The 27431-nt window shown below is 44.7% G+C and overlaps 1 protein-coding gene across 14 annotated transcripts in view; it reads left to right on the forward strand.

Annotated features, from left to right (window-relative positions):
* Nucleotides 1–462: 462 nt before the first annotated feature.
* LOC117135514 (plectin) overlaps nucleotides 463–27431 on the forward strand; it is a 37218-nt gene continuing 10249 nt past the window's right edge. Inside the window, exons 1-13 of one of the 14 annotated variants that reach the window (XM_033295760.1) lie at nucleotides 463–510; nucleotides 1631–2077; nucleotides 4638–5016; nucleotides 6640–6756; nucleotides 6960–7393; nucleotides 7535–7781; nucleotides 7847–7902; nucleotides 24000–24089; nucleotides 24149–24394; nucleotides 24806–25294; nucleotides 25628–25660; nucleotides 26328–26366; nucleotides 26754–26870. In XM_033295760.1, the coding sequence (XP_033151651.1) occupies nucleotides 4881–5016; nucleotides 6640–6756; nucleotides 6960–7393; nucleotides 7535–7781; nucleotides 7847–7902; nucleotides 24000–24089; nucleotides 24149–24394; nucleotides 24806–25294; nucleotides 25628–25660; nucleotides 26328–26366; nucleotides 26754–26870 (2004 nt within the window). In that variant the 5' untranslated portion in view covers nucleotides 463–510; nucleotides 1631–2077; nucleotides 4638–4880. Of the gene's footprint in view, nucleotides 511–1630; nucleotides 2078–4637; nucleotides 5017–6639; nucleotides 6757–6959; nucleotides 7394–7534; nucleotides 7782–7846; nucleotides 7903–14066; nucleotides 21011–23999; nucleotides 24090–24148; nucleotides 24395–24805; nucleotides 25301–25627; nucleotides 25661–26327; nucleotides 26367–26753; nucleotides 26871–27431 lie in introns of those variants that run through there. The other 13 variants (XM_033295762.1, XM_033295763.1, XM_033295764.1 and 10 more) reach the window with 13 other exon arrangements.

Consider the following 27431-nt stretch of genomic DNA (forward strand, 5'->3'; position numbering starts at 1 on the left):
ATCACACCAAGGTAAAGGTATCTTTGAGAATCCATAATCTATTCTCTTAAAAAACTGTTCTTAAATCCAATGATTCCATAGCCTACCTTTGAGGGCGGTTTGAATAGTTGGCGCGCAGCATTGCCAACGCTGAATGTAGAGCAATACGTAAGGCCCACATTCGTTTGGCGTAACGCAATGCGCTGGCTCCATATTTTGGTATTGGAATTCCGGAATCCATTAAGCTGGCAGCTCGAGATGCCAGCACTCACTGAACTGCGCGAGCGCCGAAAGGAAAATTCATTGATTGCAATCGCGCGCTCTCCGGCTCGCTCTCACTATGCCTAGGCCAGGAGGAAAGCAGGGGGTGGTCGGTAAGGAAAAGTCGGAAAACTCACCACTTGCCAGCGAATCGGCGACTATATTAGCGACTGGCTCGCACGAGCCGCGCTCAGTTCTTTGAGGGTAGTTAGTTGGACAACGGCGTTGCCGAAAACGGGCCACCTCAGCTGCCGCACAATACATTTTTGGGTTAGGAACACACATAGACACGAATACCAATACACTCCCGCATGCACACAGACATACACACACGCGCAGTATATGTATCTGGCCGAGAAATGTATAAGGCCAAGAAAAGTCCAACTTAATTGCATTCGCAGCGGAGAAAAGTGAAAGAACAGCGCGAGAAAATTCCATTGACTGGCGAAAAGTGCTTCGATCAAATGCATAAAGTCCCCGATAGTGTGTGTGTATGTGTGCGAGTGAGTGAGTGTGCGTGAGTGGCAGCAATAGCGCTAGAGGCTGCTCCCTGGATACAGAAAAGTGATTTCCTGCAAAAAGTGCGAAAAAAGCGAGTTAAAAGCAAATCGAGCAGGCCAAAAAGCCGCCTATAGCGCTCAAAATCGTGTGACAAACTCAAGAAACCATTTCACACACACCCTTTATACGTATATATGTGCATTTGTGTATAGTATATCAGTGTGAAACACACACGTACAAACACACACTGTCAATCAAAAGGAGTCATTTGCCCCACTAAACGCTGCCTATCGATTGAGGCGAAAGCAAAAAAATTATTATAAATTGCTTCAACCTACATATAAGCCATGCGAGTTATACACACACACTCGCATTCGCACACCCACAGAACCGCACTCACACACACTCACACACATACGCATACGCCTACAAAGAGACATTAAGTTTGAAAAGCTATAAGCTGTATAACAGAGCCTAGAGCCAAGCGAATGAAGTGGCGGAAGGTGGGGTGCCAGCATAATGTTGAGCCACCCAAACCACCCGCTCAGCTCCAAACCCCCACCGCCCCTTGCCCCACAACCCCCTTTCGTTACGTCGAACCTTACGTTGTTCGTGAGCGTAACTCGTGCGTAGAACACTCTCCACTCCATTTTGCGGAGCACTCTTCAACTCCCTATCTCTCCGTATCGCTGTGTGCTGTGCCTGTGTGTGTGTGTGTGTGTGGCTCGAATGTGTGTCAGCGGGAACGAGTGTAAAAAATATCCTCGTTGGGCACGAAGCCACCAAACCACTTGAAAAAATAAATGAAACACAAAAAACCCACTCAGTGAATGAAGACTTTAATTAGTTTAGGTGCAAACTCACGCGGTTTAATTATCCTCCCACACAGCCATGTACATAAAACAAAAGCCGTTTAAATCATAAACACAAAATGCAATTAGCCAGCGAGCGCACGCCACGAAAGTCAACAAACTAACTAAGCCAGTGTCATCAACTAAATTAGTGCAAGCAGCTAGCCGACCGGAACCGGAAATGCCCATTGAGCCGCCTGACAACAACCACAAACACAATCACAATCGCAGTCACCAGCACCATTGCATTGGCAACGGCCATAAAGACGAGCAACAAATCGCCCACACACACATGTAGTTGCAGCGCGAGTGCGTCAGTGTGTGCGGGCTCTGAAAACCGGAAGCGGAAGTCGAGGAGCAGCAGCAGGAGCAGGAGCAAGAGGATTAACCGGAGGAGGAGGAGCAGCAGCTAGCTTAGCCAGTTTTTCATTCGCCCGCAGTTCGTTAAGGAAAATCATTCAAAATTCATCGCCTAAGCAAAGCGGGTGAGCTATTTAACCGTATTACGTATACGTAACGACACCCACACTGACACTGAGATACACACACACACACAAACGCACACACAACCAGAGAAACACAGCAAAAACTTCAATTTGTGATGTGAACCATAAGCGATATTGATTTCTGATTTGTGCGTATGCCTTGTGTAACAGGAGCCGCCATAATTTAACCGTAATCAGTTATGAGTAATCTGTTTTTGTGCCTGCCTTTGTTCTCTCTGTGTAACTTCTATATCTCCTGTACGTATCTGTGATTTCTTTTATTCTACCGATGAATATGTCCAGCTGAATATAAATTACGATCCCCGATTATCTAGACCTAGTTGCAGTCCTAGAACGTAGTCGAGTAACTTAGTTTAGCGAGTAATTTTAGTCTGTTCTCCATGCATTACCCATACGCCCCGTTCAATCAATCAATCATCCGGAGATTGGCAAGCAATTTGAAAACTTATAATTAGATCTGTGGATGGTGCCTTGTGGGGCAGGCTCGACGCATTCGATTTGCTCGCATGATTTGTCAGTTTTTTGTTCAGCCTTTTTGGGGGCCGGCCCAATCACCTCCTTTGCGTGTCAATGATGCGGTGTTTGCCTTTATTATTTACTTCTTTCGGCTGTTATTTGAGTTGCCTGCTCTAATTTTAGATCAGCCAAATAACTTTTATTGATTTCAAATTTCAACCTTATTTTACATGTGGTCTGAGTCAGTGTGTGTGTGTGTGTGTGCGGGCGAAGAAAACGCCGCCAATCCATATATTGGGGCAGTGGTAACAACAAAATACGGCAAATGTTTTACGATGACGCTATTGTTGTGAGCGGGAGCGAATGGAGAAAGCAGCCAGAAGAACGGAGAAAGGCGAGAGGAGAAAGGGAAGTGCGCTGGTGAGATGGCACGCATTTGCGCACTGCCCCCAGTGTGGTGAGTTCTCTCTCCGGCTTTCTCCGGGGACGCCTCTCCTTTTTTCGGAGGCTATTCAACATGTTTGTTTTGGGGTGGAGGCCCCCGGAGCAGATAGCTTGATAAGATGGCCTCCGGACGGACACCAATCGTAGTGGCTTCCAGCTTCAGCTCCAGGTCCCCCAAGTATGCAGCTAGAAGTGCAATCCGTCTCCCGCTCTCCGCATCTACATACATCTGGCAGCATGGCAGTATATATCTGGATATGTTTGCCCAGCAAAGTGCACTGCCTGGGGCTCCCTAATGGCATGGCGATGTAATCGAATCTGGGCCTGATATTTTATGGCCTGTCTGCCATATCCTGACCTCATCTGCTGCGCTTCCTCCATCTTTTTATGTCCCCATTCTCTGCCGCACACATAGAGCTGGCACGGGCACATCCACATCCACAGAATCAAGCTGAGGCTTCCTTCCCACGGCTCTTGGCTGTGTGAATGGGCTTCCGGCTTGCTGATTCATTTAGCATTCATTTGAGCCGCTGCAGCTGTCGCACTGCTGCCGTTGATATCCGCACTCTTGGCCCATTCACATCATTCACAGCAGCCGAAGCTTCAACATTTCGCTGCGTCTTATCACCAGGCCGCATTGTTTATGCGGGCACCTTAATTGCAACTAGCTATTCATGACATTCAAATACAAAGTCTACAAAGTAAGCTCGATGATTTGAGGTCATCAGAATCAAAATACTAAAGTCAGTTATTAGCCAGGAAAAGACAAATATTTAATTTCTTCATTTTGTTCTTATTTAAAATGAATTCCCAATAATGTTTTTGTAACGATTTAAGTTATTTAAGCTATAGTAAGCCAAAGAAGATTATGAGAAAGAAAGATTATTATATGAAAGAAAGTTTATTTGACGTAGTATATTTATACATTATATTTTAAATTGAGACCTGATGATGAGGATGTTATACCTTGCGATAAAAAAAAACATAGACATCTTTCTAAATGCTAATTGAGCTCAGTAACGATTTTGAATGGCCATGTTGGCTAAATAGGGCTTCCTTATTTCCTGTGTAATAGAGTAATATGTTATGGCCCTAAACCGCCATATTTGGCTTACTAAAGAACGTCCATATCTGTCTTATTAAAAAAAGGCCTATGCCAATTTAAGGATGAACCGCATAAACTCCGGCTGACAGCTTCTGTTTGAGACTTCCTCGCGACCGAGTGGCAGACGCTCGAGTGGCAATTTGCATGCGATTTGTTGCCGTCGCCGTAGAGCACGAATTTGCATAGAGCAAATGCTCGTCGGGATGCGCTCTCCTCACCGCACCCGTTTCCGTCCTTTGAGTCCTGTTAAGTCTGTTTATCGTATTTGTTTATGCGCTTTTTGCCCGGTAGTGAGTCAGCTACCGACCGAGATTTAGGTAAAAAGGTTAAGGATATGCAAGTTGAGCTACAGCCAATTTAAATGCAAAGGAGAAAGCCGCTGAAGAGCGGCAAAGCCTTGGCTTTTTAGCGTGCAACGGGGCGTATGCGTAATGCAATATATTGTTTATGACGAGAGAGCATCTCGATTGTGCCGTGTGCTATTGTACTATTGTGTGTTTGTTTTCGTTCTCTTCTCCTATCTTCCACTTGCAGATGCCGCACAAGAAAAAGAGAGAGAGAGAGAAAGTGGCGAATAGATCAATCAATTAATCAATCAAAACCGAGCATATCAACCGAGAGGCCAATACCAACCAGAGAACCGAAATCAAAGTTCAACGTTGCATTTAAGGTTGCATCCGGTAGCCCAGTTCAACTCCAACTGCAACCTCCGGTTCCACGTACCACATTCCACTTGCACCCCGTGTGTGATTGCATGCCGCGGATGAGCCGCGGATTATGTCACGTGACGATTATAATCCAGTAACTAGCTCTGGTGTGCGCAGTCCGGGTCGCGTGCGGCGTCTCCAGGAATTGCCGACGGTCGATCGATCCCCATCCCGGGACTACGGAGCGCCGCGCGGAAGTCCTTTAGGTGAATGACCACTCCAACCCGAAACTTAACCCAATCTGAAACCAAAACCAAACTGAATCTCTGGACCTAGTCCACGCAATCTGAGCACAAACGTAGTCCAGCACTTGGCCAGTAAATCAAATTTGTTTGTGCGAGAGCCCTGCGAACATTGATTATTTCCCCCATTACGATTACGATCAATTGGCTTTGCTTTCACCGATCTAGAAAGTACTAACCCTGTCTGCAGACCTTACGCAGACGTCATTACAAATTCCAAATTCCAAAATTCCAAATTCGATTCGCCAAAATTCATTATGCAAAATTAACGCTTATGTTTGGAGATTTGTATATCGCTCGCTAGCTCTCTACTTGTTAACGCCATATATAACTATTTTCATTTCGTACTATTTGTAGTCGACTCAACTAATGCAATTTCTAACTAAAGTCTATTATTTCTGTCTAACATCACACGCATGCGCATGGTACATAAATTTGATTTCATTTCATTTCACTTGATTCGATTTTCATTTATTTCGTATTCCGTTTCGCTTCACTCATCCTGCGAATCTCAACCGATTTTCATTTCAATTAACCCACACAAACGGCACTCGACACACTCCACCACCGACACACTCCAAACACATGCAAATTGAATTCCACGCGGGGATTGGATGGGTATTTTCCGTGAAGCAGCTGCCGCTGCCGGGAAATTGCATTAGAACCGGGCAACCGAACGGGACAACAGGACTGGGAAATGGCCCACAGCTGAGCCGTTGGACGCTAGAAGAACCACTGCGGAAAAGTGCACCTTGGAAAATATCACCACCAACTGTAGTAACACTGCAACCGAAACTCAACTGAATCTGTATCTGAATCTGAAACTTTGCCCGGAGCCGCGCGTTTGATATCAAAGCCTCAAACTGGATTACAATTATGGTTAGCTAAACTGTTTTGCACTTGAACGGGGTCAGCACTTGATTACGCCAGCTAATTAGCATTTGGCCGCCATTGCGGGGGGCTTGAATAAACCATTTATGAGTCGAACACCGAACACTGAGTAGTGAGTAGTGAAGAGTGGCGGACAAGGACGTTGGCGGAACCGCAAATTTAGTTTCGTGCTCTGACGTGCAAAATGATTTCGTGCCGGGCCAAACTTAGTTTATGACCCTCGACGGTGGGCTGAGATATGAAATATGAACGAGGCGCCAGGACAAACAGGGTAGCGGGCTTACGACCGGCTTGTGTGTGGGGGTTTTGGTGTTGTATTGGGGCGGTGAGCAAAGCCAGGACACGACCAACACCGCCTTCGTTTGTTGACTTTTCCTTTTGCTTTTCCTTTTTAGTTACCTGCGTTCCTTGCCACTAACCTAACCTAACCCAACAAAACCAAACCAAAACCCAACTGAAAAATTAGAAAAAAAGCAAAGGAAATGAGGCAGAGACTCCACTGCACTAGTTGCCACCTCTAGAAAAAAATCACTCTGTATACTTTTCTTTGGTTGCGTTCCTTTTGTTCTGGTGGCCGAAACGAAAACACGAAACAACCACCTGAACCACCACCAGAGATAAACCACCACCCGTTCCGCCCGTTCCGTCATCCTCATTTGGTCATCCTCATGAATTCTGTGTGTGTGTGAATTTCAGCAATGGGCAGTCCATACTACCGCGACATGGATGAGCCAACCAGTCCGGCCGGAGCGGGTCACCATCGCAGCCGGAGCGCCAGCAGACCACCGATGGCCCATGCCATGGACTATCCAAGTAATAACCGACGAAACATTCGAATGGGGCACAGATCAAAGTTTATATTTTCGAGGTCCATTTGAAAGCATATAAAGACAATGAATATATATATAGATATAAATATCAAATTGACCTCGAAGTATTAACGTTTCATACTAAATATGAAGTTGCCTAACATATGTGAAAACACATGACCGCCACTAAATCCTAATCCTACTTAGGAACCCGCTACCAATCGCTGGATCGCGGCGGACTCGTGGATCCCCACGATCGCGAGTTCATTCCCATTCGAGAGCCCCGCGACCGTTCCAGGGACAGATCCCTCGAACGGGGTCTGTACCTAGAGGATGAGCTCTATGGCAGATCAGCGCGCCAGAGCCCCAGCGCCATGGGTGGATATAATACGGGCATGGGCCCCACATCGGATCGAGCTTATTTGGGCGACCTGCAGCACCAGAACACCGACCTGCAGCGGGAGCTGGGGAACCTGAAGCGGGAACTGGAGCTGACCAACCAGAAGCTGGGCAGCTCGATGCACAGCATCAAGACCTTCTGGTCGCCGGAGCTCAAGAAGGAGCGGGCTCTGCGCAAGGAGGAGAGCGCCAAGTACAGTCTGATCAACGATCAGTTGAAACTGCTCAGCACAGAGAACCAGGTGAGTGCGAAGATTGTCTGCCAGAACTATTTACTCTTTGATTTGATATTATTCAATAAACCAGCATAAACTAAATGAATGTACCATAGATGCATAAGAAATATTTATAAATTAAGTATGTTTAATGTTTATCCCTCACAGAAACAAGCCATGTTGGTACGCCAGCTGGAGGAGGAGCTGCGCCTGCGGATGCGACAGCCCAACCTGGAGATGCAGCAGCAGATGGAGGCGATCTACGCGGAGAACGACCACTTGCAGCGGGAGATCAGCATCCTGCGCGAGACGATCAAGGATCTCGAGTGCCGTGTGGAGACCCAGAAGCAAACACTGATTGCCCGCGACGAGAGTATCAAGAAGCTGCTGGAAATGCTGCAGGCCAAGGGAATGGGTGAGTCCTTGAATGGATTCAGCATAAGGCATCTATATACTTATGATATCCTTCTTTGTTGACAGGCAAAGAGGAGGAGCGCCAGATGTTCCAGCAGATGCAGGCCATGGCCCAGAAGCAGGTAAGACCCGATCATATGCTTTGGAGCCCCTTGCCAATCTTCACCGGAAACGAGGGACGAGGTCGAGCCCCACTCTCGCTCCCTGACTCTCAGACTACCTTTCTATATGTCTCTGTCAATCTATCTCTCTAATTTTCTTTCGTTCGGCAAACAATGCTCTAGAGAATGATTTCGTACACGGGCAGCCGGGGAGAAAGGGGGAACTTTCCCCTCTTCCTTTCTCCCCGCCTGGTCTTTCTCTCTGAACACGAAAAACACTTTTTATGCATCTTGAGTTCGATACATTTGATGCAACATCAAAACTTTTACCACTTTTTGTTTAACCCAAGACACACACACACGCAGACCTTAAGCCTTATATACTCGATATACCTACACTTATACTACATCTTATATATACAAACCGCTTTATAACTGTTACAATATAGTTAAAACACGGAAAAGTAGAGCCTAGAAAATGTTCGCTTTTATGCCAACTAAAGCTTGAGTTGTTCGTAGTGTTTTCACACTTTTTCCCACACACTGTTGATTTTTCATTTCCCACATGGACACACAGACACACGCCCACAGAGCCTGACATTTTTCATTCAGTTTGCTACATGTTTTGCATATTTTTTGTACTGTTTTGTTCTTGTTGCCGTTGTCGCTTAATTAATTTGCAACTTTGTGCCGACGCGAATGAGGACAGTGGAGGCAGTCAACATCAATGAACGTCGTTCAAATTAACATTAAGTGCAGTGCACTACCCATACAAGTACCCCGCGCACCTACACCTTCACACATACACTTACACTCGCACTCACACTCCCTTTCACACACACACACAATCACGCACAATCCGACAGCAGCTTAGTCATTTCTTTGTTCGCCACCCAATAAAATCTCGATTTTGTTGCACACTTTTCGGCGCCACAATGGAGGCATCTTCGCGTGCCCCATTTATGTATGCAGCAGTAATGCATTGCCAGTTCCAGGAAAAGTGCATTTGCCCCTCCATTGTTGCATTCCATTATTTATCGGCGGGGGCCTGGGCGGAGACGTAATGCCTCCCCCCGGGGAAATCAATCTGAAATAAGTCCGAGTTGCCGCTGCAGTTGCAGCTTAACTTTCTACCCATCGACCTCCCCAAGGACACGGCAAACAACCAACTGCTTATTACTGATCCGAATTCGTACACCCCCTTTAATTACATGTTTGCCCCGAGCTAAACTCCCACACAAACACACACGGCGTATGCGTAATATTAAGCGCAAACGGAACAAAAGGCAGCCAAGCACACAGAAAATGTAAAGTGGGGGGAAAGGGAAAACAAGGGACTGAAGGAAAATAGGAAAAAGCATTTCCCGAGCCTGGTCAGACAGTTGGGCATATTCCCAGTGGGCAGCATAAATAACCTTGATACAGAAGCAAAATCTATTTAAGGACAACAGACGCCGCACAGAGAAGAGGCCAAAGGGAATAAGCTGGGCAAATGGAAAATGTTCTTCTCGTTGTCCGATTGGCATTCAAGTATACGAGAAAACACAACTGGATTCTCATTGTGAAGTCATCGAATTACAAACACTTTAAACCCTTCAGCTGTCCGTGCTAATAGATATCGAAAATGTTACAGCTAGCCAAAAGTCAAAAAGGGCCAGGCTGCAAATTCAACTTTGCATATTATCCAAGTGCTTTGTACACCAATGAATGGCCATAAAAATGACAGATATTAGCCAAGAATGGCCACTACTCTTGACTGAACTCCGAACTTCATATTTTATCTAAGCTCTGCACCGAATCCCCGTGGCGTTTAAGCCATTTGCATGAGCTCAGCATCCTTTTCGGGCCACCATTTCTATGGCATTCCCTGCACAATAAGTATTCAAATGGCCTTTTTTCTGCCATTGCCTTTTTGGCTCATCGCCCACTGGCATTTTTCGGGAATCGCATTTCATTTTTTGCGTAGGTCCTTGTACACTTTTTTCCAAGCAAAGGGATTGCAGGTCTTTGGTATATTATATTATACCAATTGAATGGAAGCGCGGAACAGAACAACAAGCGCCTTGACCGGCGATTGGCGAGGCTCGAAATTAATTTGTCACTGATAAAGCAAACAAATGGTGGGCGGAAATGCGGCATAGTTACACGGCCGGACAGCAGTAATTAAAAATCAGCCCACAAAACCGGTCTAAAGAAAAAAGCCACCCCACGCCCACATGAGCATACAAAAGAAAACAAATTTCGCCCGCCGCTTCGGTTTTCCACTTTTATTTTTTTTTGTACTTTCTGACGGGCGAGCAATTAAAAGTTGTTGCGTATTCGCCACGTTAACAGGGCCGGAAAAGAGCGCAATCGGCTGGCGCAGTTCTTTCGAGGCCACTGCGTTTTACATTTCCTATTTTCGGTGGCGCAGATTCTATTTATTGCAAACTGCAGCTGCCAGCTGTGACCCCACTGCCCCCTTTAACCCTCTATCGGGTGAAAAACTTTCAATAATTCATCTTGTTTAGCAAGTTGGCCCAAGTTGAGCCGCATTGAATCGACTTTTTCCACTCTGGCCGCCCTGACTTTTGGCACTCTTATGTAAGCCGGAGGCCCAGGCCGGGCACGCATGTTGGGGCACATCTCGGCTGGAATATGCGAGTATATGTACTTAGTTGGGGGAGGGGTGGTGGCAACACCCCACTTGGTTTTATTGTCTGCTTCTTATGGCCATTTAACCGACGCCACTTTGTCTGCTTGATGCTCAAACTTTCGGCTTACATTTGACCCCAAACCAAGCACTCTGGCACGCTTATACATATATAATATGTACACAAATCTAACAAACTTATGCGATACTCAACCTTCTCACTTTGGCTGAAACCCACAAAAACAACAACCACAACGACTAAAACAACAACAACGAGACAGCTTGATTTGGAGCGTGAAATCAAGAAATTCGCTCAGGAGGAGCAAGGGGTAAGGGTGAGTGTGTGTTTGCTACTCGTAGAAGAAAAACAAAAAAATGCTAAATACGATATAAAAAAAAAAGAAACGCTTCTGAGCTAAAGACCTTCTTAGGGCCAATCCAACCCGTCTTAACCCCCGACTGCCGTTGACCGACGCTTAGCATGCTGCTCAGTATGCCAGACCACACAGATCCATATTCAAATATTCATGTTGTTTGGCTCGCCCTTACTCGGCTTTATGTCCTGTACCCCCACCATCCCCTCTGCCTTCTCGCAACGTCCTGGCAAATTAGAAACTATGCAAAACGATGCCAATGGCTGAATTTTAATTAGCAACCTAAGCCGGGCCCAAAACGGGGTAAACGGGGCTAAAACGGGGATGTCTTACGGGGATTGGCACATGCCGCATCAGGAGCGGACTTAAGTGCGCTGGGGCCGAGCCACAGAGGTGAACTTGGTCTGAATTGGGGCAATCCTGATGGAAGGCATACTTAGAACCGTCTGAATAGTGAATTGAATAGAAAAGCCACTTCGGAGTATCATTGAATAGTAACTTCTTCAATATATTCAAGAGCAATAATTGGGTACTCATATGGCATAAAGACATAAGACACGTTGCAATTGACCAATTTCAGGAGAATAAATCATAAATTTGTCTGTAAGTGGGGGCATGAACTAATGAACCCCAGGAAGCACTAAAAATTTCGCTGTGTCGTAAATTTAAGGGCTTAAAATGCAGGGCTTTAATTCATGACGGAAAAACCATAAAATACTGCCCGCTCCGTATTAAATTCCCCCCCAGCAGAGCCAACCGATTGCGGCAGGCATTTCACTCGCAGGTCACTAAATAAAACTCACACGACACCCGCACACAAAGTTGCCGGCGAAAGAACCAGCCCTGGGTCCTATGCATACGCATAAATAATAATGGGCATGGAGCACGGAAGACATGGGGGCGCCACCATGGCGCTACGAGGGAGGGGAGACTGGGTGCTGGGTGCTGGGAGCTCGTTATGGTTGCCAGTGGGCCTCGCTCAACGCTTGATATATTATGCTGCTGGTTGCCGGGGCTCTTTGTTTTTGCGGGGGCATAAAATAATTACGCGGCCTACCGCAAAATTCATTTTCCAGTCGCTGAAAAAAAACCCCTGCAAGTTAAGTGTGTTAAGGAGATACAAATGCATTCAAGATACAGGTGACGGGGCGGGCTTTTCACTCCGAATTATCGATTAGCCCGGCGCAGAGGAATTCAATTTGTGCTGGCATATCCGAAAACAAATGACTGCCTAATGAGTTGCCCACTTAGCATAATAATTGAATGGAAGCTGCCTTAATATGCAAAGTGTTGCCTACTTTTGCGGGCCAGTGCGCCCGGAATGCCATTTGTTAGGGCCATTTGGCATGGCGTTGGAGGCTTATCCGGATAGGGGGCGTGGCAGGTGGCAGAGGTGGGACCGCCCGCTAGTCAGCTGCTCGAGAAGTGCAGTCCGTGTCGTGCGCAGGCCTTCAATTGCAGGAAAGGCCGTTTTAACCAGCCGCAGCCAGTGCAGGGTTAAGCTCGCAGCGAGTAGCTGCAGAGCGAGTTCGCCCACTCCCTCCCACCGCCACCCGCCTCACCACACTCCACTGCCCTTTGGCAAGCAATCAATATTGCCGCCAGCTTTTGAGCGTAAATGAACGTAAAAGCTCTCGCTCGGCCTGGGAAGCTTTTCTCGTGCCACAGACCACATGACTGGACCTGAGAGCGGAAATGGGGAACACAACTCAATCGGGACGAGAGCCGAATCCCAAAAGCTGCGAGGATGAGTGAAGAGCTTAGTGCCGAAAGCCGATTGACTGCCAAATAAATACTCAAAGCTAAACGCATCATGATGTATGATGTTCTCGATTCGAGTTTGAAGGGAAACGGGGCAAGTGCCGATCGCAAATGTTCAAGTGTAAAAGTTGAAAAGATATATAAATAGCACATTCTACATAGCAGCATATAAGCTGACGTCTTATAAATCCTTAGTTACATTTTTATAGATTTAATAGATTTTAAATGGATTGACGTTGCATTTAAAGCTAAATGTCAACATAAATAAGATAAAAACTGAATAGCTAAACATCAGCTTAATATTATTTGAAATAGTTGAACATATAATCTACTGCAAGGAGCATTGATTCGAATGAGTGCCAAAAGTTGAGCCCACAAAGTGCCGAAATCTACGCCGCTCAAATCCGCAAGAACGAGCGACGAGTGAAAGCTGAGCAAACGAGAGTCGAGTGGCCGAGCAACGGTGCGGATGAGCGATATGCCATGCTGCTGAGTGGCCTCGTGGTCGCAAAAGCTCCGCAGGCGCGAACAGTTGTACACGCAACGCTCCAGCCGTCGAGCCGAGATACGGATTTAAAAAAGGAACTGATTTTGAATCGAACAGAGCGCGTCGCGAATCGCACAGAAGAAATAAAGTTTTGGCACAGTCAAATGGCAAAAAAAATTGGGCAGTGGGCAGCGAGCCAAAGCCAAGTGAATTAGGATTGTGCTGGGATACGAAAAATCCACACGAACCCCAATATCATCCGTATAGAAACGCGACAGAAGATCCCACTCGTGGCGCGAACGCGTGTGCTGTGCAGGAAGGAAAAAAAGAGAATATTCAAATGAAAATTCCATTCCTTGACCGCAAAAGGATGTAGATAAAGAGGAATGTCGAGCATTTCATTATTGTGCCTTTACCTGTAAATGTCAGTGTCTGTGTGAAAATAATAGCTTAAATCGAGAGTGCCAGTGCAATTTTTCAAATCCTGCATCCCCATCGTTCAGCAGCTGAAGGAAAAGCAGTAGGAAAATCAGCAGGAAAAGCAGCAGCAGCAGAGAAGCAGAAAAGCAGAGCAGCAGTAGCAGCATAAAATCAATAATTTTTGCTTAAGCAGCCGCAGCAGCCAAAAAAAATCTTTCGCAGCAAACATTAACTAGCAACAACACCGAAAGGACAGCGAGAAAAACAACAACAATTTCTTTTTATAGCTCCTCGTCCTGTCTGTGTGGCAGTGTGCGTGTGCGTGTACGTGTACGTGTCCCTTCTCCTGGTGAGAATGTGTGCGTGCGTATGGTGGGCCAGAAGGTTACACTCACACTCACATTCGCGTTTGCATTAAGCAGACAGCGCTAAGAATCAGGAAGCAGCGCCAAGAAAATACAAGTTTTCCCAGAACAGCGGAACAGGGAGAAGTGAAGAGTGAAAAGTAAAAAGTAACGGGGAAGCAGCAGTCTATTATTGTATTACAATAACACACACCTGCGCACAGCAACGGCAGCCAGCTCAAATTACATAAATAGCAGCTAGGCAGCACTAAGCCCAAGTACAACGAACTGCAACACTGCAATACTGCAACCCTGCAACATTGCGATTGCAGCAACATTAGCACTTAAAGACCCAGGCGAGAGACCCAGAAACCTATGGACAATGCCTATGTCTACTACAAGGTATTGTACCGCCCACTGCTTCCACCGGAAACAGTCACCCCATCCAGTCAGTCAGTCAGACAACTGCGGCAACTGAAATCCACGAAAACCAACAGCGAATCATCATCCAGTCATCAAATCAGCTCAGCTCGAAATGTCATTACTCATCATTCAGCACACAAGAACAGAACAGAACCTTCGACTCCATTCAAAAGTCAATCAGCCAAAAGGCAGCTCGCATAACAAACCAACCAAACCGACGAAATGCATCTAACCAAAATGTCTGTGGGTGAAAATTCCAAGGGTGGCGATGGTACACAGGGTGTAGTGTAAATCAAAACGATGGCTAACCCATCAATGGGGCGCTGCAGTAGGCGCTGCAAGGCACCCAGACACCGAAAGCCATTTAAATGTCCTGTCGAGGCGTAACATGAGCAACTCCATGAGCAAAAGGGGCGGGGCGGCGAGGTTGAAGGATGGGCGGCAGGAGGAAGGAGACACGAAGAGAGAGAGGGAAAGGACATAAAAACTTTCTGCAAAAGAAAGAACGGTTTCGGTTTGGAATTTTGACCGCATAAATTCAGGATATATCGGCACTTAGAGGAGGGGCTCTAAATACAAATTGGCTGGTATTAAGGATTTTTTTTATCCACGATGACCCAGAAATGTATTCAACCAAAGATGTTTGGTATCTGCTCTATACGAAATGAATGAAATGCTTTTATATTTATCAAAAGTAACATTATATCCTACCATTACAATTGGTTTTAAAAATACGATGCCAGGAAAATTGCTATAAAAAGAATGTAGAATATTGGGGGATACTATCGTAGAGAAACTGAAAATAACTAAATTAAGAGCGACTAAGTGTACTTGAGTGTTTTTCTCTGTGCTTGCAACTAGCACGCAAAACAAACAAAACTGGTTAAACTTCTTTAGTTTAGCCTGTCCTTTTGTGGCCTCGAGTTGCAAATTAAATTTCACACACACAGTGGCACATATCAGCGCACTCACACACACCAGGACACTTTCGGGCTAACACAGACACACACTAATACTGGCTAAAATGGGGAAGGCGCATTGCCTGCTTTTCTGCGTAATTAGTGAAATTCGGCAACAGGGCGAACTTGCAGAAAAGTGCAAGAAGCAAATACTCGTACACAGCCATGCAACCTTAACACCCCTTTCGCCTTAACCCTTCGGCATCCACGCTCATTAACAGAAAAGCCTAGCCCACCGAAATTCTAAAAAACGAGAGCCGACAGGGATGCACTTCATAAATGTCACTTGAAATACATTTCCATCAGGCACGTGCGTGGAGGCGAGAGATGGGCCAGGACTACTGACAATGGGTTAAGGTGGGGGACTCTGAGGGACGATGGGTAGTGAATGGCAGACAGGACACAATAGGGAAAGGGACTCTGTCTGGCCTTGCTCACAAAAAACACGGGCACAAACGAAACGAAACGTGAACGTGATGATTTGTCATGATTAACGCGAGGAAAAGGGGATCCCCATTGAAAAGCGGGACTTCCCCTCCGACCGCTTTAATGTTTTGCATTCCCTTTGTTTGTCCTGCGTGATGTGATGTGCCCACATGTCAATGTCGTGGGGGTACAGTCTCTCTCTTCCTCTTCCTCTCTCTCTCTATCTCTCTCCCTCTTTCTGGCTTTATCCTTCTGCCTCACGAAGTCATAAAATTGAAATTGTTCCCCTTGGCTTTCTTTTCAGTTTGCAAGACTCCGTTTTACGGGTTTGTTTTTAATTTTGTGATTTTTGCTGGGCACGCAACAAACGAAAATAGCAACAAAATGGTTGAATAGCCACAAAATATACACTCTGCTACATGTATTCGGTACTTAACACACTTCTACCCACACACAACCACACATCCACCCACTCGGCTTTTGATTTCGCCTCTTACTTTGGCTTTGTTCTCTCACTCTCTCTCCCTCTCTCTCTCTCTTTCTATCCATCTCTCTTTCCGTCTTTGTAGCCCCCTCTCTTTCCATTGTAGTCCCACACAAACACACGTGACGTATACGTAACCTTGTAACCAAAATGTTGTTATTTCGGTCCGCCATTTCCATGTGTTTGTGTGTGTGTGCGTGGGTGAGCAAAAGTTCTTGGCATTATTTTAAGTGTTCTGCTCACCTGCGCTCTCTTTCTCGTATTCCTTCTCTGCCTCGCTCTCTCTCTCCCTTTCTCTCTTGGCATCATTTTTCAAATTTATACTAATCTTTGATTTACTACGAGCCTTAAAATATGTAAATGTATGTTTTGTGTCTTAATGTTGTTTGTGTAATCGTTTTATTATAGTATATAGTATAGTTTTCTACACTCGCTTTGTACTTCCGTTTTACTTTGTGACCCCACACACACACCCACATACACACACACTCACACAATGTTTGTTAAACTTTAAACTTAGCATTTTGAACGGAACGCTGATTTTTGAACTCCTTTTTCTTACTGTTCTTACATAATCAAAAAGTAATATATAACATTTAACCAACACACCAAAGAGCAAACCTTAGAAATCAAAGTAAAACATTTATCGCAAATCAGAAAGTAAAACCTCAACTGAATTGATCAGATACGAATTAACAAACCATTAGTGAACTGTGATCTGTTTAGCATACAAGAATAATTCTTTTGTCATTTTATTGCCAAAAGATGCAGATGATTTTTTCACGAAACCTATCGATTGTAATGGCTCCAATAATTGGCTTAATGAACCAAAATTAAATCCACACAAAAACGTCTAAAAACGTAGGCAAGCAGTCTTGAATAATAAATTACCAAATCAAGCGACGCAATTAATGAATTCAAAGTATATATTTGTTTCCAGAATTGATCTTTTTTAATTACATCAAAAACATATATTTTGTTGTTGTTCTAAAAGCGATCACCAAAAAAAAAAACAAAAAACGATTGAAGAAATGCTATGACAAATATGAAAACAAATTTGTTTACCAAGAATCGAAAAAAACGTATGCAACTATTTACAATATGCTTTTGTAATATTTTCGCACGATACCAAAAAATATGATATCAACATAAATATAAATAACAAAAAAGGACCAAAGGGAAAGCAATAACAAATTGATTAAAACTTCGAGTAGACGGAAGAAAGGAAGAAAAGATGAAGAAAGCAAATCTTTCATTTACTGACAACTTTTTGACGATAAAATGATAAAACAATTATGACGTGTATATATATCCACAATATGGCTAACAAACATATGAATATATACTCCTACCTCTCTGTTTCTGTCTCTCTTTCTCCCACTCACTCTCTTCCTCTCTATCTCTGTCTCTCTGTCGCTCTTTATATATATTCGAATATCAGCAAATTCAGTCATATATACAATATATATATATAAATATGTTACTCTTCAGTATGTTGTTTTTGATATTGATTGCGTTATTCCGCTTAAGACAGACCGAGACCCAAAAAAAACCCGATCTTCTGACCCGAAACCCACCGCCCACCAAAAAAAAACCCAGATTCCAAGCCCATCTCGAGGCCGAAAAATAGGCAACAATTGTTGTCGTGTCGTTGCACCTGTCTCACACACATTCACATGTGTCTGTGTGCGCTCGTGTTTGTGTATGATATATTACTTTTTGGTTTTTGTAAATATCGAACGTACCAACTAATCTTACGAACGTTGACCGTATCCACTCGAAATCGAAATCAGAATCGAACTCGAACTCTCACACAACACGCAATGCAACAACTACAACACTCTCTTCATGATGGGTTCCACTCGCACACACACACAAAATACACACACAGTTCCGACCCTCTCTCACCTACACTCCTACACTGAAAGAAATACTCTCTATATGAAAAGAATTAAGAAAAGAAGTGATATTCTGCTCTGTCTGACACGACACACACAACTTGCGTTCTTTTCATCTCTCTCTATAAGTCTCTTTGTAACCGTCTCTCTCAAACTCAATCTCAATCTCTGACTGTCTCTTTCACACACACACTCTCTCTCTTTCACTGTCTGTCTAAACAACTATATGAATATATATTTTGTTTGTTTCTCCAACACACCGAACCAAATTATTTAACAAATATACTTTTGCACGTTATTTCTATAATGCATCTGAACTATATATTGTTATACGAATATTTATGTTTCTTTTCTGCGTACAAACAAAATACCGAAAGCAAATTGTACAAAACAAAAATAAAACCGAAATACTAAAGTACTCAATTACCCAAAAATATACCTGAGAAATACGAAATCAGAATCCAAGTTGCATTTGTATGCCGCGTCGATCACACGAACCAAGTCGAATACAGCAACAAAAGAGAAGCATCGACACACAGATACATTCACAGATATATTCACCCAGACACAGACACACTTACAGGGCCACTCATACACGTACAGTTGCAAAGATACAGGCATCCCACACATAAATAGATACAAAAACCAGCGACATCCTCGTGGCTGTCAACCAAGTGACACACATTTCATGTTGCGCCTCCTCTTCGCCCCCCAAAACCAAAAACCACACCCCCTTCTTCGCAGACACACACTATCACACCGCTCATACACACACACACAAACACTTACACCTAAGCCCAACCCCCCGCCCTTGTTGAACTTTTTTTGGGTGCCTAAAAGAGCCGTTGAAAGCGCCTCAGAACCAACTATATAACTAACCATATAAAGCCAAACGAAAGTTAACCAATGGAAAAACGAAAATAGAACCAAACAAAACCAAACAGTACCGAAAAATCATAACTCATAATCAACCAATCTCATTCTATTACAAAACCCTATTGTAAATTAAGCGCAAAAGTGTAAAAAGTCGAACAAAAACGAAACTGAAGAACTTGTAGAAAAACAACAAAAATAATGATAACAAGAACTAAGCAAATAAATCACGTTTCAAATATGGGGCCAGAATAGTCCGTAAGTGTTTCGGGCAAAAATCGCATTCGTTATGTTAAATGTAAGCCAATTCTACTACTATACATATATGTATGTGCAAAACCACCTCAATACATAAATTTATATATGTATGTATATAGATAGATAGCTAATGTTTGTTAAGCCACGATCATGATCAAGAAATCAAGAGCAAAAGCTGCCAGAAGCTGTGTGAGCGATAACGCATCGAAGCCGGAAAATCGAAACAGATAACAGATAACACCAGACCCAACAACAGACCCAAAAAGAGAGTGCTCTCTAATATTGACACCACAGAATCAGAAACCAGAAACCAGATAACAGATACCAGAAACCAGAAACCAGAAAAACCAACCAACCAACCAAAACCCAACTACCAGTCAGTCAGTCAGTCACAGCAGTTACAGCAACCAACCATTTGAAATCGCCCGTTTCAGATGTACAATAACTACACGGGCGCCAGCGGAAGCAGTCCTCCATTGCCGGACATTATTGGCCAGTACTACGGGCCGGGAAGTCTGGGTCCGGGCCCCCTGTCCTACGGCTCGGGCAATGGTTACGGCCCGCCCGGTTACGATCTGTACGGCCCCTCGACCTCGACGGCAGCTGGTGGATACGGACTGTACGATCCGCAGATCTACGGACCGTGCCAGCAAACCTCGCCCATACGGAGAAGGCGCTACAGTATTGCCGGCCTGCCCTCGGCCACTATGTACAATGATGTCTACGGCTATCCGGCACCTCCGCTCCAGCAGACCAGCTCCTCGAACATTGTGAATCTATTGAACGAGGCACACAAGTCGATATCGCGCAGCTCGCAGATACTGAATCTCACGAATCAGGCCCGTCAATTGGGTCAGCTGGTGACCACGCCACTGGGAGGAGGCGGAGTTGGCATGGGCCTGGGTCGAGTGGTGTCCAGTTACCCCACCCTGCATCCGGGGGACACCTCACCGCCGTACCTCAACGATAACCTCATGCAGATGTCCACGAGCTTCTCCTCGCAGCCCAACATGTACTTCCAGCCGCAGGCGCAGGTGCAGCAGGTGCTGCCCACCCAGCTGACAGCGGCACAGAGTGCCGCCGCGGCGGCAGCCCGACTGCGTCCGGCCTACTCCGTAACGAATCTGGTGTCCAACTACCCGACGACGACCGCGGCGGGCTATGGCTGCAAGTACGGGGGCTACGGGAATCCGTACCAGAGCGATCTGGGCTACGGCAATCCCCTGGCCCCCTTCCAGCAGCGCCAGCTGATGGCCCACCAGTCGCTGCACGCCTCCAATCCCGCCATTTCGCAGTACTACCAGAACCAGGGAGCCGCAACCGGAACGGGAGCCTCGGCGGCCGCACTGGCCTACAACCTGCAGCAGCAGTTCGCGGGAACGCAACACTACGGCGGCGGATCCCAGGGACCGCCGCTGGGACACTCGCACATCCAGGCGTCGGTGCAGCAGCAGATGCATCCGCAGTACCAGTACCATGTGCACCAGCATCAGAATCACCTGCAGACGCATCCGCTGGCGGCGCTGGCCAACACGAGCGGTCCGTTCGGAGGGACGCTGGCCAGCAGTGCCAGGGACTATGTGGATGGACTGCATCATGCGGCCCACTCGCACACGCATCCGCATTCGCATCCGCACCACTCCTCGCATCATTCGCATCACACGGCATACCCGCACTCGCATTCGCACCATCAGCAGCAGCAGCCGCATCAAGCCCACCATCACCACCATCTGCCATACTCGAAACTAGACTTAGATTACCCGAAACTGCCGCAAGAGCATAAGCGACAAGTAAGTTTTAAATTTGACGTAGACACGCTATCCCTAGACTCCTAAAGAAACCGAAAAAAGAAACCGAGAACCCCCCATTCCCCGAAATCTGACGACCCCAACATCGAAAAATCGAAATCGATCATCAATCAGCCTCATTAACCCGCATCAGCATCAGCATCCTATATATATATAACAATCAGAGAGCAAACAAACCCAATTGGAAGGGCTAATCGTCTATAACCGGTCTATATACCGATAAAGATATAGACGGCTGGCCGATCTGCATTTAACGCTTTCCTCTGCATCAACCAGTTTGTCGCGTAGGGAGAAGATAAGACACCAAGTATTATACATACAATATACAACCTATATGATAATAAAGTGGATACTCTTAGAAGATCTAGGCTAAGCTAAGAAAGTTCGCGATGATGTGAATGTGAAGTCGGAGAAGAACTATTGTTTCATGTGCCATTTTAAAGTAGAAACAGTGAAGCGAAAGATGAAGCTACCAAATTCCAATGTTATTCCGAATATTAGTTATACATTTGGATTTACGTTCTTTGTATAGAGCACTCAGGGCATTAAGAAAACCGAAAGCCGAGTTCGGCTGCGAATATTCGTATTGTTGTGGATGTTTTATTGGAAATTGTAGAACCTTGCTCTTGACTCTCAAAAGTAAAAGACTGTATATAAAACTAAATGAGATTTACTCACACGTAACAACAATTTATATATATACACAGGAGGAGAAATGCGAAATGAAATAACGTTTACTTTAAACTTGTCTCGCCGCCTGTGAAAGTAGCGAGTTTTGCGAGCTGACATAAAACAAAAATCGAAATCGTGAAGTAAAACAAAAACGAAGCTTGAAATTTATTAAATCAAAACCTATAGAGTAACTCGTACTTAGTATGAAGATTCGACAACTTAGCCAATTGTTAGTGCAGCACAGACACACACTCTATCTAATCTAAGCTTAAGCGAGTAAGTAACGAACCCTTGCATGGACATAGTATTTCCGCGCCATCAAGGACCTCCTATACCCAACCTACTACCAAACTACCTAGCCTAACTAACCAGGACTAGCCTAATCCAATTACAACTTTCTCTCTCGCATTAGTGGGCATAATGTGCATATTATTGCATCAATAATTTACCTTACTCGACTTTCTTCCGCCTCCTCCGTGCAACACTACGTTTTAAGTGCCCCCAAAGCCTTCCCCAGCAAAAGCAAATGCAAGAGTTATGAACAAACTAGCGTGTGATTAGCAATGAAGGTCAATTATGAACGAAAACATGGAAATTTGTATGTGCAATCTATAACCGAATAGGTGATGTGGGGGATCGAATCGCTTTGGATCGCCTGGTTTAATTAGTTTTTGTGTGTCTGAGACAACGTGGAAAAGTGAAACGAAGAAGCATTCAAAATGTGTCTATGCGAATACTATACACTGTACTGTATTATTATGTATTCGACTCAACTAGTGTTTGTATTTCGTATTCGAAGAAGCGCTTTAAACACTTAAAAATCGGTAGACATCGATAAGTATACAAAATATATAGAGTGCCATTAATCCAGACCTCTGGCCGACATTTTGTTCAGTTTTGTGCCCCAAATGAAACCGAAACTTTATTATCGAAATTCACAGTGAATGCATGCTAGACTACTTACTACTGATTACTTTTGAATATAGAAACCTTTTAGTCGGACTATCGGTTATAGCGTGCTAACTTGTTTTTTTGTGCTTGAAAATCGAAATTACGCATAGATATTTCTCAAAGAAAGTAAAAATTCTTGTTAAAGTAGTGTTTAAATATATACTAGATGAATTGAAAACGGGGATGTGAGTCTGGAGTTACTTTAATTTTGCCTAGTCGTAGTTCGTAGTTCGAGAACCCCTTAAATATGCAGCAATCGTAAAACAAAAAACGGAAATTGTGTTCATAGATAAACTTTTTTCAATTGTTTATATACGTATATATACAAATATATGTACATTAAAGAATGTGAGCGTAACCGAAAGATAAAAGCTTATCACTAGCCAATTCGAAAGATAGCACAATGTGCGAGCGTGTGAATAGATAAATAGATACAAAGATACAAAGATACTATCCACTTGCTTTTCCTACTTCTGTTCTTGTTGCTCAGCCAAACTTGATTCTCCTCTTCGACTCAGATTGATTTGTAACCCTTTTCTACAAGACGACGAACAGAACAAGAAACGAGGCATTTGAATATTGATATAAGATATACACATTATACATAACTCTCTATATACTTGTATTGTATTTAAATAATTATGGTTAATATTCTATTATACGCATATACATTTATGATCCCACGGGATGTACTATTTATACAATGATTTAACTGTAAACCTAATTAAGATTGCATTCAGACTTAATTCCGACAAGCAAGAATATTCTCGAAATCTGTTAAACTTAACCTAAGCTGTAAGCATTATAAAATGGAAACTTTTCGAAAGCAAACAATAAAATTACATACGAAAACCGAACGTCGAGCATCGTACGGAAAAGCAGCCAAGCCACCCCACCTACTAGTTCAGAACACCCAACCTCCGATCCCCGAAAGAAAACACCAGACATACACCAAAACAGACCATCCCACTACACGATTATACCGAACAGGACACGCAACGAGGGCGGTTAGGTTAAGGTTAAGTACCAAACCAAACCCGATATTTGGGATTGGGGGCCCAAGACATTTCCCATATCCACCAACTCTCATTCTATACAAAGCGTAAGCTCGCTGTCCGCACCTCCAAATCGCTCATATTCACACTCAGTTGCAACAGCAAATGATACTTTGAGACAACAAGCAGACCAAGAACACCAACCACCAAGTATTTGTAGTCCTGGCTAAGGATCAGTCCCCGGCCCAGGCAGCACCATGCGTGGCAACACTCTCTGATCTAATGTTATCTGTACTTGTTCCTTTCCAACCACCCCATAACCACCACCCAAACCCCTCCGAATCGAAATTCAGCTGGACGAATTCCGTCTTGAAATACAGAGAAGGGATCAAGAGATCCTGGCGATGGCGGCCAAAATGAAAACCCTCGAGGAGCAGCACCAGGTAAATTGAAACGCTAGCGCCCAAGTTTTCCGTTTGCACAGTAAAGTAATTCCCGTCAGGACTACCAGCGGCACATAGCGGTGCTCAAGGAGTCGCTATGTGCCAAAGAGGAGCACTACAACATGCTGCAGACGGACGTCGAGGAGATGCGCGCCCGCCTCGAGGAGAAGAACCGCCTCATCGAGAAGAAGACCCAGGGCACCCTGCAGACGGTCCAGGAGCGGAATCGCCTCACCAGCGAGCTCACCGAGCTTAAGGACCACATGGACATCAAGGACCGCAAGATCAGCGTGCTGCAGCGCAAGGTTAGACATCCCATACCCCCATCCTTTCCACTTTCAGAAAGAATTTGATACTAATTTAGTTCTAAAGAGGTACTAGACCATTATTATGCTTAGGTATTAGGGGAATCTTAAATGATTTCAAGATCCTTGCAAATTATACTTAGTATATGTTCAACTATTATATCTTAAAGTAGCTCTAAATAATTAAACTGTTTTCTATATGTATTCCGTTTACAAGCATCATGAAAAAGGTGGTCTAAACAAATATCTTTATTAACAATTGATAGGATCCTTTAAAAGTGATAGAAATTATCTTTGCCAACTGCTAAGTCTAGGTCACCAAAGCTTTCTAGATCAAAAAGAGAAACCTCAACATAGGGATTGCCATTCTTTCTCTGTTCGCTCCTCAATCCCCCCGATCTCTTTCAATAGATCGAAAACCTGGAGGACCTGCTGAAGGAGAAGGACAACCAGGTGGACATGGCGCGGGCCCGTTTGTCGGCCATGCAGGCGCACCACAGCAGCTCCGAGGGCGCCTTGACCAGCCTGGAGGAGGCCATCGGCGACAAGGAGAAGCAGATGGCCCAGCTGCGTGATCAGCGGGATCGCGCCGAGCACGAGAAGCAGGAGGAGCGGGATCTTCACGAGCGCGAGGTGGCCGACTACAAGATCAAGCTGCGGGCCGCCGAGAGTGAGGTGGAGAAGCTGCAGACCCGACTGGAGCGGGCGGTCACCGAGCGGGAGCGGCTGGAGATCAAGCTGGAGGCCTCGCAGAGCGAACTGGGCAAGTCGAAGGCCGAGCTGGAGAAGGCCACCTGCGAGATGGGCAGGAGCAGCGCCGACTGGGAGTCCACCAAGCAGAGGATCGCCCGCCTGGAGCTGGAGAACGAGCGGCTGAAACACGATCTGGAGCGTTCGCAGGTACTCGTGCATTATGACCAGTTTCCCCGACATTACCCTAATAACTTATCATCAGTCTATTCGTATGTATGTTTGCGCTGTGTACATATAATCGAGAGACTTGCATACATACTGCTATCGATAATCTATGAACCCATATGCATACAACACATACATATCTATGTGCTATCTGTATCTACATCTATATCTATATATCTGTATCTGAATATGTATTTACATGTACACATTACGCATCCCAACTACCAACTACCCAACTACAACAACTACAATTATAATAACTACAACAACCAATCAACCTGAATTATAAACTCACCCGACATAAACCAAATATAGATGCAGCTAGAAGAACAGACCACACTACACAAAGTAAGCCCAAAAATCCGAATTCCAAACTTCCACTTACCAACTAGATTGCATAATATCGAGTATCGTAGTTTTCGAGTAAAGTAGTTTGAAATCCTTTCACTCGCCATAAGTCTGCCCAAATTGTTCACCCTATAAATGGTTTTAAACATTTAAAGTTAAATCGAACGAAGTAATATTTTGGTAATTTCATAAAGTAACTTGGTTTTGTTCAAATTTCAAACTAAAATTGGTATTGGTAATTAGTTTTATCGAAAACGAATATGGAATATATCGCTATTATGCAAAAGCGCACCTTTGATGTATCGCCTACACATGTATCATATAGTATCGTATTGCATCTAATTTAGAGCCTTGTAACTATCACTCATCACCCAAAAACTCGTAGTATTAATGTTTGCCTGTCAACCGACTATCACTCGCCATTTAGAGCCAGCAGGCTGAAGTCGAACTTAGTTAACCACCCACCAGCAGCAACTATTTCAGATCCGATAAAGCCCTAACATATTGCGCACTTAGATACTTAGACAGGATTAGCAGCACTCGCCTACATAGTTGGGTTTTGATTTAATCGCTGTGCGGACAGAGGGAGGTGTGAACAAGTTGAATTGCCGCCGAACATGCATACCCTAAGATTAAGAAATAAATATGTTCGTATCGTACTTTGCAGAATGTACAAAAGTTAATGTTCGAAACGGGCAAGATATCGGTAAGTCGGCCAAAGCCGCTGACCCAGCCTAACCCACTTAGTTCACTAAGCGCCATAGCAGCCCAAATACAAATACAAGCCGAATTTAGAGAACCAAGCGTCAAATGCACCCAAATATGAGAGAAACGTGTTTCGAAATCCAAAATGCCAAACGCTCATTGAATCATTCACAGCTTCATGGATCGGATTGGTATCCATTGTAAACAGCTTGCCTGCTGGACTCATCGACTCATCATCACCTCAAGTCACCCGTATTCGCAACCATCTCTGTAAACACATTTGCTAATGCCTTGAACTGCTTTCGATTGTTGTCTTGCACTTGTTATCCGTATCGCCCCAACCATGGCCAACCAACTAATTTGAATGTTTCCCGTTTCCCGCCCAAAGACAACCTTTGGCAGGACCACGATGACCACGTCCCAGGAACTGGATCGAGCCCAGGAGCGGGCCGACAAGGCCTCAGCCGAGCTGCGACGCACCCAGGCCGAGCTGAGAGTCACGCAGGTATGGTCCAAATGCTCCCACACTTGCCTGCGAATCGAGACAGCCATATACTCGTACATATATCGATATGCATATCGGAATGCTCTTTTAGTTAGCTTTACATATATTATTTACGTATACTTTATGTATAAATCGAACTCCGAACTCGCAATTGCAAGTGCAATTCTCACATACAACTGTCTGTGTGTATATATGTATGTGTATGTATGCTGTACATGTACATATCTCGGTGTGCGTGTGCTTTGTTGATGGACCGAAAACTTTCGCCTGGCTATAGAGGAGATTCTACACACCCACACAGAACACCAATACAAATACAAAAGTCGAAGGACCCCCATCCGCCTGTCTATAACTTTCTCTGCTGCAACATGCCACCCCAACCACACACACACACACGCACACACCCGAGCACTTGCTATGGCAAACACGCAGAGTCCTTTTGGCGGGGATAAAGGATAGGGATAGAGTTGTACAACTCGATTTAAACTCCTTTTATGTTTGCTTCTTTCGTAACTTTAACTCTAACGTAACCGTAAATGTATTAGTAAACTGTAAATGTAA

The sequence above is a fragment of the Drosophila mauritiana genome, chromosome 2R (assembly GCF_004382145.1).
Source record: "Drosophila mauritiana strain mau12 chromosome 2R, ASM438214v1, whole genome shotgun sequence".
Taxonomy (NCBI): Eukaryota; Metazoa; Arthropoda; class Insecta; order Diptera; family Drosophilidae; genus Drosophila; species Drosophila mauritiana.